Source organism: Notolepis coatsorum (genome assembly GCF_963971535.1).
Source record: "Notolepis coatsorum genome assembly, chromosome: 1".
Lineage (NCBI taxonomy): Eukaryota > Metazoa > Chordata > Actinopteri > Aulopiformes > Paralepididae > Notolepis > Notolepis coatsorum.
In genome coordinates this window covers 147,212,305-147,223,759 of record NC_140165.1, presented here as the reverse complement: position 1 = coordinate 147,223,759, position 11,455 = coordinate 147,212,305, and the positions used below count along the sequence as shown (strand labels likewise).

Below are 11,455 nucleotides of genomic sequence, written 5' to 3'. Positions count from 1 at the left end.
CTGCAATAACGGTTCGGCCTATCCCCCAGACTGTCGGATGTCCAAGACGCAGAACAAATATTTCTGTTTTGAGGATTTGCGTAAGGCATGTCCTATAGTGATGTGAGTGCCTAGCTGCAGTAGCATTTCAACGTTTGCACCTTGTTTTTCTTTGGCAATAATGATTTTCGATCGAAGCCTGGAAAAGGCTACCTTTACCTGACAGGTCTATGGCATCACCACCGCAACCTACAGGTCTGTATGCCAACAATATCAGTACGTGTTTGCCTGGGCTTAACAGCAGTATACATCAATAACAATATTATATGCATGCATCGAGACAGGCGTAATTTGATATTGAGATGTAGGATGTAGTAATCACCTTTCTTTTTGTATGCTATAGTATTTTGGAATGCTTAACATTCGGGGGATGTAGATGGTAGCACTTCTAGCGTCATGTTTAATACCCTGATTTCATTTACCCATGCTTATTATGACCCCTCTGTACAAAACCCGTGGGGATTGATTTTGTTTTTATGTCAAAATAATATAATATCCCCTTTATCACAGCTAGTGGTGACACCACACTTCTATGGTAAACAGTATAGGCTACGCTACAATTGCCAAGAGGCAGAGCCTATTGTGGGACAATAACAACAGATGTGGTACTGGCTTGTGTTATTTCCCCCTTCTCCTCTGAATTAGAGCTAGTGTGTATAGTTGATGACTTTTCTCTTCGCGAATGGCTTGTGGCACAAAACCCAGCATTGATTGCCATTGTGTTTTTGTTGTGTGTTTCTCTCCTGTCTTGTTTAGAGAGTTTACCCTGAGGCTTATCTGCTGTGGTTCTGCTGTGGAGGAGACAGAGACTGCTGCAGCTGTACAGCTCATCATCACCATCGACAATAACAACATCATCACCTGCCACCTCAAACACGTCAAGCCACAAGAGAGAGAGTCTGCCTTTGTCTGATCAAAGCCCCAGCCAGCAGTCAGACTGCACTGTACCTGTAGGACAACACAGCACAGTGAGTCTGTGAGTCAGCACTGTACCTGTAGGACAACACAGCACAGAGGAACTGTCGGATGTTCCCCTGAAGCGGCAGTACATGACTGAGGACTGTCACACCAACCGCTTATTCAAGCTTTTATGTTTGGGGTTGTTGGAGATGTTCTGGTGTGTCTGTTGACTGATTGGGTCTCAGTGGTCCTCTAGCCCAGCAGTAGCCGACAGCTGAACCGCAGGGGGCGTCGGTGGGGTGATGGCTCGCCCGGGCTCTGGGGTGCTGGGGTACCCGCCTCAGAACCTAGCCAGGGTGGTGGTCTGGGAGTGGCTGAACGAACATGGGCGCTGGAGGCCCTACAGTGCGGTTGTTTGCCACCATATTGAGAACGTATTGAAGGGGGACGCCCGGGGGACAGTAGTTCTGGGACAGGTGGACGCCCAACTCGCCCCTTACATCATCGACCTGCAGTCCATGCACCAGTTCCGACAGGACACAGGTAAGAGATACTGTGGATAGAAATGTGTAGAGTTTATTTGATATCCCAGCACATCCAATTAAAATGGTGCAACCCCTTTCATGTTTGCTAGACACATCTTATGTAACCACCAAAGGAACGCGAGCACGTTTCCAATCCACTCCGGGACTCGCATAGATGAGCCACAGGTTGAGCTGAGAGACATTGGGCTACAACAGGAGATGAAGTGCTCAGAGGACTTTCTATATTCACAAATGGTAAAACTCTATACTCACAGGTGGGAAAACAAGTGTAGTAACAATCAAATCATTCTGTAGTCTCTTCATGCAATTACCGGAATGCCATGACCTTGCCAAAGGTCACTGGGATTGAGGCAGCTGTGCGTTTATCAAGCAAATGGGTGCTGTAGTGCAGTGAGTCTGCCACTCCTGACTGTCCTCCGTGACATGAAATGGATTCCTCGTGAGATTGTTGGCATGTGAAAGATAGCTGTGGTTCATATTTTATGTTGGTGTGCGATGTAGCCTACCGGCATTGTCATGGATCTTACTTCGTTAAGGGACTGCCACTTCTCTTCCTTTAGCTTCAATTTATCATTAATTTATGTTGTGTAAAAATGGCATTTCACTCTGGTTTAGTGATATTTTATTTTGTATCAGATATTCAGAAAACGGGCCAAATATTCTTTAATATTCTTTAATTTCTCTGGCCTTTTAAAGGCCCACTCTTTAATTGAAACATAAACAAATGCATATCCCCATCACCAAAAATAAAGATGTGTTTTCATTCTCTATTTTGACTGAGCTGATTTGTAACAAACAGCTCATCCCTCACACACCAGTGTGTCCAGTATTGTATGAATTGTCAGGTCAGTCATCCCTGTCCATAAGAAGACATACATTGGTATTTGTTTGTGTACAAAGCCATCCTGGGGCAGCTACCAACTTTCATAAGCACTTTACTCAACCAAGAGATGGACATTGTGAGATCACAAAATTATATCTCATATCATGTTCCCACTGTCTGAATTTAGGAAACATGCGTTCAGCTATGCTGCTCCATTCTCCTGGAACCTGTTACAAAAGGATTTAAAGTTAGAGTCCCTCATTGGAATTCATAATTTTAAAGAAACAATTGAATGCATTCTTGCCATTGAGTGCTTATGTTTTTAATGTTGTCTGTTTTCATTGAAATGTGAAGAAATGTTCTCAATTTTAGTTTTAGTTTTACTATATATATATATATTTTTTTTTTGTGTTTGTTTTAATGTTGTTCTATATGTGAACATTTTACATTTGTATGTCTGCATGCTGCCTTCTTGGCCAGGGGCCAGGCCCACTTGAAAGTGGCTCAGGAGGTAGAGCGATCATCTGGTAATCAGAAGGTTCCCGGTTCGATTCCGGCTCCTCCCGGGCAGCATGTCGAAGTGTCCTTGAACAAGACAGTTAACCCCTAACTGCTCCCAATGAGCAGGTTGGCACCTTGCGTGGTTGCCTCCGCCCTCCGCCCATTGGTGTGTGAGTGAATGGGTGAATGTGAGGCATAAGTTGTAAAGCGCTTTGGATAAAAGCGCTATATAAATGCAGTCCATACCCTGGTTGAATAAAGGTAAAAAAATAAATAAAATAAATCGAAGTCTCAAGCGTGACTGCAAATCATATTATGATTTCTCAAAAACGCAACTGAGTGACTGAAACACTAGCTGGTTATGACGTACAATTAGTGCAGATTCCAATGGTGAAATATTTTTACTGCTCAATTGCTCAATTGCTGAGAAAATAGTGAACATTGAGGCACATTTTGAAGTTTTTTAGTTTTTTAAGCCCTAAATTGCCTAACTTTGCCTAAAAGTACATATGCAAGTAAATGGAAGATTGCTCCACTTCTACAAGGTCCATTTGCATGTTCTTGGTATATCTAGGGACATCTATGGACCTCAGGGAATGTATTCCCAGTATCAGAAATGTTGTGTCTGTTACTATGCTTGAGTAAATTGTAATGAACCAAAGGAGAATATAAATTATTATTATAATAATATTATTATTATTATTATTATTATTATTATTATTATTATTATTATTATTATTATTATTATTATTATTATTATTATTATTATTATTATTATTATTATTATTATTATTATTATTATTATTATTATTATTATTATTATTATTATTATTATTATTATTATTATTATTATTATTATTATTATTATTATTATTATTATTATTATTATTATTATTATTATTATTATTATTATTATTATTATTATTATTATTCAGTTTTCTTCCATCTTTTATGGTGAATAACACAATGCTAACATTGACCAAAAGTGAAAACAATAGGTTATGTATATAACCTAGTTATATGAGTACTGGCTGAGTGTCTCGCTCTTTCGCCATATCGAGATATACCTCATCTCCAGTACCTACTGTACTTCATTAACGAAAACAAAGCACCCATGCACTTGACCAGGCCCCGCCCCAGTGCCCCCCTATAAGGCACCAGGCGTGGTCACACTCGCCCTTCCTCTGGAACATTTTTCCATCAAGAAAAACCCCCTCAAGGGACCTCAGGGCGCGCTAAGAGCGAGACGCTCAGCCAGTACTCATATAACTAGGTTATATACATAACCTATCGTTATATGGTCGTACTGGCGAATTGCGTCTCGCTCTTCGCCATATCGAGATATTGGGACAGAGCAGACGCGAGGACCGACAAATGTACCCCCTGAGGACCCGCAAGCCCTATCACCAGGGGGGAGGGGAGTCCTGTCACCCCCCCTTCCTAGCGAAGAGGGGGCGGCAGTCAACTCCACCCAAGTGCGAAAAAGAGGGAACTAGAGACCCCTAAAACGCACAGCACAGGCGGGACCACGTGTGACACATCACCTCGTGGCACACACCCACACATCCCTGCTAACCCACCGAAGGGCGGGACGCAGGGGAGGTTCCATGAGGTAAAACCTAACGAAGGGACCCGGGGAGGACCAGGAGGCCGCAGCACAGATGTCCTCCACTGAGGCCCCCCCTAACAAGGCGGCAGAGGCCGCCACTCCACGAGTGGAGTGCGCCCTACACCCCCAGGGGGGGCCAGCCCAGCCAACGTGTAGCAAAGGGCAATGCCCTCGCCCAACCAATGTGACAGGCGCTGTTTCGACAGTGCCTTACCAGCGCGAGAGCCACCGTAACAAACAAAGAGCTGATCGGTAGCCCTGAGGTCCTGAGTCCGGCTGAGGTAAACCCCCAAAGCCCGGACTGGACACAACAGGTGAAGGCTCGCCTCTAACTCACCAGCGTGAGGAGGCGGATGAAACGCCTGAACCACAATATCCCTGGAGCGAAAAGAGCTCCGGATATTTTTTGGCACGAAGACTGGATTAGGCCTCAGAGTCGCACCGCTATTGACACGAATAGACAAGCACTCAGGCCGCACCGAGAGAGCACGGAGCTCACCCACGCGCTTAGCGGAGGTGATGGCCAGCAGGAATGCAGTCTTGAAGACAGCTGTTCCAAAGACGCCTGCTCAAGAGGCTCAAACGGGGCCTCGGACAACCGGCCGAGGACCAGTTGGAGGTCCCAACTCGAAGACAGAGAACGTTCCACCGGCTTAAGGCGCCGAGCGCCAAGCAGGAAACGCTTCACAAGAGGGTGGCTGAACAACGTAACTCCCTCAAAACCCCTCATGACAAGAGGATATAGCCGCGGCATATACCCTCACCGTCGAAGCCGACAGTCTATCCAAAATAGACTGAAGGAAGGAAAGGACAGCGTCCAGGGGGCAGGACACCGGTTCCCAGCCCCCCACCTTACACCACTCTTGGAAAATACGCCACCTACCCGCGTAACCCGCGATAGTGGAGGGAGCATGCGCGTTCCGGATGGTGTCGACCACAGAAGGGTCCATCCTCTCCAGACTCACCCTCTCACCAGCCAAACCATCAGAGGCTGGCCCAGCACAGGGAACTGACACAGAGACCTGTGCGCCTGAGAGAGGGCCCGCGACGACCAAGGAACAGGCCACGGCGGGGCTAACAAGAGCTGGATCAGGACCGGGAACCACACAGCTGTGCCAAGGACCTGCGCTCCCGACGTATCCGCACCAACAACTGACCTATCAGATGTATGGGGGGAAAAACGTACAGAATCCCAGGCGGCCACGGCACCGGTCCCAGACCTGCCCGACTATGTCCGGACGTAATTCCCACTCATCAGGGTGAGGACCGCCCCGCGACATCACACCTGTACCCACATTCACCCTGCCGGGGATCTGGAGAGCCCTAAGGCTGCACAGATGGAGAACGCCCATAGCCAGCCGACCACCGCCCGGTGCAGACGGGGGGAGCATACTCCTCCCTGTCTGTCGATATACGACGCGTCCTGATCAAAATACCGTTTGAGGACCAGAAGGACCGCCTTCAATACCAACACATTGAACGTAGCGCAGACCCGGCAGCATGGTCTTGCCAGCTGCCCCCTACTGCGTTGGCCCGACGCGTCCCCAGTGAGGGAGGCGTCGGTGAAAACCGTGACGTGTGACAGCCTACTGCCCATGGGGACCCCCCTGGTGAGGGCCCCAGGAGGGCGAGGTCCCCCAGTACTGACACGGGAACCTTAGCCGCTTCCACTTGCCTCTCACCGGGTCTATTTCCATACTGGAAAACCACCTCCGTATCCTCCTCATGAGGCCAAGAGGGACCACGGAATGAGCAGATGCCATCATACCAAGCAGGCGCATCACGGACAGCGCCGTAACCGTCCTAGGATGTCGATAACATGCTCTGAGAGGGATGCCCATAGTACTCCACCCGTTGACTGGGAAGAGGAGTACTCTACTTCCAGTCTACAGCAAACCCCAGGCTGGTGAGGAATTCCACCACCTGCCTGGTATGAGACCTGACGATCCACCTTGACCGCGAAGGACCAGAACATCGTCAGGGCAGAATACACTTCGTAAGCCCTGACGACGCAGAGGCCCCAGTGCGGCCTCCACGCACTTGGTGAAGATGCGGGGAGCCAGAGAAAAGCCGAACGGCAGCCTCTGGTACTTATACGCTAAACCATGCAAAGGAAGCGTAGGTAAGCCCTAGGATGGAAGATCTGGGATGCGAATACGCATCCTACAGGTCTATGGAGAAAAACCAGGCCCCCACCTGACAGTGTTCAACAGGTAGGAGACGGTCCAAAATGCTGAACCTTCCCATGGGACAGGTCCAGCATGGGTCTGACACCCCCCCTCCCGATTTCTCGGGCACCAGAGAATACCGGGAGGAAAACGCCACGACGATGGCTTGCTTCGCCCGCAGAGATTGGATCTCGTTGACCAGAGCTGTCACTGCTGGTGACCCTGACAATAGGATCTGTACCAAACCTGAAAACAGGTGGGGTTGTGTAAACACAAGTCCCCGCCTCAGCGTTCTCTCCATCCACCTTGACATATGGTACTGCTGTAGCGATATGTGATGATACTCCCAAACGCACCCGCCGCCATTTGGCGCTGGTCCGCTAGGAACTGTAGATAGGCGGCCCGGTCCCACCCACTGTGCGTAGCCAACCCTGGACCCGCTAACCTTGTGAGCGTTCCGTGGAGTCGGGACATCGGTCCCTGATACTACCCACGAGGCAATCGCACCCAAGGGGGGACCCCGACAGAAAGGGCCGGTTTGATACGGGGGAAGCTGACATCATACTAGGTGACAAAAGCTCCCCCACTGAACACCCCTCCAGCATGCTGAGGAGTTGTTCTGCAGCTGGACATGCAAGGTGTGAGGCCCCCATGGGTTCCTACACACCGTAGCCCTGCAGTGATATTACTACCACCCAAATCACGCGTGCCTGCCAGACCACTGCGGGCTCTCCGGAGTGGGAGGCATCAACGTGATACCCGGCCTGGCGAAGGCGAGGTCGGGGAAGCCCGCACTGTTTGCCTCAAAAGGTCTCGAGCCCCCCTGCTGACAACCCTTTTAGTTGACAGACGTAACACCAGGCTCAAACAAACACAGCTTATGGTGTGGGAGCCGCTTGACAGCACAACATTCTCACGGACAGACCCAGTCTCAGCCATCAACTGGGTGTCAGCCCCTGTCCCCATGAGAAGCAAACGTGGGGCCGCTTGCGCTTCATTGAAGACACGTGGCCCGCAGCCAAAGGAAACAAATCAGAGCCCCTTTTCCGCTGGTGTTGGGGGAGGGAGTGACCGGAGAGCGGGCTGCACACAGCCGGACGGCGACGTTTTTTTAGGGCGTGCTCATCCAATGTAGCCGATCCTGTCGGCCTTGTGGACTGTCGGCCTTGTGGACACCTGTTGACATTGAGCCCAGGGTACATGGCCGCTGGTCGAGGGCCTCGCCACAGCCGCTGGCGAGGCCGTGCTCTCACCTCTGGCTGCGCGGCGTGAGGCGGTGTGGGGCCTAGGTCAAATACCGCCTGCGCTCCAGCGGAAGACCAAAGATCCTCTGCGGAGAGGGGAGCCCTGAGGAGGGAAAAAATCTTTTTAACTTCTCACCCCCTCAAAGGGAGACTAATCCAACCAAGATGTCTGTAAACAAGCGTTGACAGCATCCTAGCCCTCCCTGCGGTTATAGCTTGCGTCTAGGTCAAAGCTAATAACGTCAAAAACCTTGCGCGATGTTTCGACGTCGGCTGGCCCTCATGGCCCCACCACCAGACACCATTTTTGACAGAAAAAAACAGCAATTCGAACAAAGTTACTAATCGCTGCTAATTCTATACCGTGGCGGTATAGGCTTAACAGCCCACCAGCCACCCACCGGGCTGACTCACCTCATGGTGTCGGCCGGGCGAGGCACTGTTTCAACATGCCAGAGGCAAAGGACTGATGCCACATGCTTCATAAACACGGAGCACCAGTGTTTACTGTGGTGTGCACCCATGTAGGGGTTAATGAATAAATTAAATAAAACACCACCAATACACTGTAGAATGGGCTAGCCCATACACACAACGTTAAGGGGAGGTGGACCAGAGAACACCAGTCCCGCATACCATTCATAATATTCACAAAAAGCACACCAGCCCTAGGCCTCAGCCCATTCACCCATGAAAAAGGTAAACAAGCCCCCGTCAATACTCCCAACAGTAGACACCGATTGACCATCAGCATGAATGGTTAAGAGGAGGGAAGACCTTTTAGAAAGACAGCCCTCAGCGGGGAATCAAAAACAGAAACAGTAACCCAGCATATAGCATAGCGTTAGCCGCACGCTCCAGGATAACTGGGAAAACAACAACGTTTACCCAGATATCCTGCCCCTTGCGCCAATACACAACTCGGTTGTCTCCCGGGACAACTCGAGCAGCATCACTAACGCCAGCATTGTTATGCCTAGTGGCGCAGATCCTACCCGGGCGCGAGTTAGCTCGATAGCTAAACATCGCGTGACGTCCCTCAATCTGCTGTCAAAAGATGAGGAAACCCCAGGACAGGCCCGACGCGCCGTTGGAACATGCCGAGAAGATTCCAGGGTCTGGAAAATCTCCGGCGAAACCCAACATTGTTCAATTTCTCTCTGCATTTCATCAACAGCTAGTTACATGGGATGCAAAGCACGTCCATGATGGAAAACGAAAAAGGGGAAGGGCGAGTGTGACCACGCCTGGTGCCTTATAGGGGGGCACTGGGGCGGGGCCTGGTCAAGTGCATGGGTGCTTTGTTTTCGTTAAATGAAGTACAGTAGGTACTGGAGATGAGGTATATCTCGATATGGCGAAAGAGCGAGACGCGATTCGCCAGTACGACCATATAACCTGAGCTCATTCAGCACCTTCTTGAGATCAAGTGTACTAAAAATCTAAGTAAATGAACAAAGGGCAGATGATTTACAGGTTTTTTTGTAGATACAGTACTGAACACATGCAATTTGAAATATGAATATAGAATACAGAATATCTGGCCTATAAATGACATTATGGCCAAGTCATACATCTATGGATCGGCCCAAATATCCTCTTTCCAATGGCAGAGTTAAATCTGGATTTAGTATCACCAGGTGGCGTCTATACTTTCCGCAACGGAGTTCGGTTTCCGGGTTCCTCTGATTGGCCGCGACCCCCACGTGACCCGCCCCCTTATCCACCGCTGCCGCTGCCACTCTAGCGGCAGAGGTCCCTGCCTTCCTCAATTTATACGCATGGAAGTATTGACTACGCCGTAACGAATAATTAAAAAAAGATACCGTTAACTGGAATATGTTGTGCCTTTACACATATGTTGGATTATGTAATTGGTTTGTCATCGCGATAAAAAAAACCGCTGGCTACAACAACACACAGTGACTGCATGTAGTCACTGTGTGTTGATGTTGTAGCCACCTCCTCAGAGGCAGGAATACTAAGCTCCCCCTTAAGCTCCGCGAGAGAGGAGAGAGGCTGAAAACCCGCAGTTCTTGCCCGACTGATGGGAGCCGAATCCCTGGATCCGATTTGTCTGATGAATACCCCCAAAACATGGAGGTCCCGAATGCATGGAAGTATTGATTGTGCCGTAACGAATAATTAAAAAAAGATACCGTTAACTGGAATATGTTGTGCCTTTACACATATGTTGGATTATGTAATTGGTTTGTAATTGGCTTGCTCCAGCGGACACCAGAGCTCAGCCAGCGGCGAGAATATGCTTCCGCTGGAGCAAGCCAGAGACAGCCGGCGATGCGATATTTTATTGGTTTGTCATGACAAACCAATTACATAATCCAACATACGTGTAAAGGCACAACATATTCCAGTTAACGGTATCTTTTTTTAATTATTCGTTACGGCGTAGTCGTTCTATATGAATTGAAAATGGGGGACCCTGATGTAAACAAGACAAACGTCTTTCTCAGGTCTGCATCCCCTTAACAATTGTGTGTATTGAGCCGTACTGTATTGTACCCATTCTGCAATCTGTTAAATAAAGTTTTCATTCATTCATTCAGTCAATACTTCCATGCGTATAAATTGAGGAAGGCAGACGCGGGACGGACCTCTGCCGCTACACACAGCAGAGCGGCAGCGCTAGCGCGGGTCACGTGGGGGTCGCAGCAAATCAGAGGAACCCGGAAACCGAACTGTAAGTACAGTTACCTTTGTATAATGTACATAGCTCCGCATCTTTTACCGGATTGCGACACTTTTTTTTCTCTAGACGTTCACAGAAAGGTAAAGAAACAATATACGTTGTATTTTATGGCAATAACGTTGAGGTTTGTTAGAGCCGTGATATAAAATAATGATTTTCACATCAATGTTTTTTTTTCACGTCAAGTGTTTGCAGCTTTGACTGCGGCTGGTGTGAGCTGGGTAGCGTAGTTTTATGAAATGTCGACGTCCATCGAAAGCCCTGGGTCTCCTCTTTCTTAGGACTACAATGATTTCATGACGGCATCATGTCGTCGCGTCTAAATCATCCGGTTTCCGATGCAATGCGCTGAGATTTTTATAAGCTCATATTTAGCTAATACCACTTAAAGTCATTGGTAAACAAACGTACGCTGGAACTATACACTTTGACTGCTGTTTTGATAGGGTTAGGGTCACTTTATACATAGTCAGAGGGGTGTAGCTTACTCAGTCTTTCTGCCTAGGAGGTATTCTTAGACATTTTAAATTGTAGTTGGTTATTGTAGAAATGTTTTAAATTGTGAAAAGAGTAATAACCAACTGCCATTCAAAATGTCCAAGTATCCCTACTCAAGTATATCTTTTGGCTCAAATAGCATTTCACTGTAAAGGCAGAATGAGAAATACAGATTGCCTTGAGCTGCGATACCTTCAGCTGTGCATGTGTTTGTATTCAATTGTATTGGCTTTCGTTAATGTCTTACTGATCGCGAAGACTGTTTGGGTCTTTACAATAAGAAGTGTGTGGAACGATAGCCCCAACTCTCCCACCAGCTCTTTGTGGCAGAGAGTGTTTAATCCATGAATGTGAATGTGAATGTGAATGAGGCAGTATCTGTACATTGGCTGTCACTTGGGCTGCTGTGTAAAGGAGC

General features: G+C 48.3%; 1 protein-coding gene across 1 annotated transcript in view; it reads left to right on the top strand.

The window, feature by feature from the left end:
* Positions 1 to 1,241: 1,241 nt before the first annotated feature.
* Positions 1,242 to 11,455, top strand: part of dtx1 (deltex 1, E3 ubiquitin ligase) — a gene marked incomplete at both ends in the record, with an annotated part of 136,659 nt that continues 126,445 nt past the window's right edge. The window contains 1 exon segment of the mRNA XM_084307756.1: positions 1,242 to 1,482. Within this exon segment, the coding sequence (XP_084163882.1) occupies positions 1,242 to 1,482 (241 nt within the window).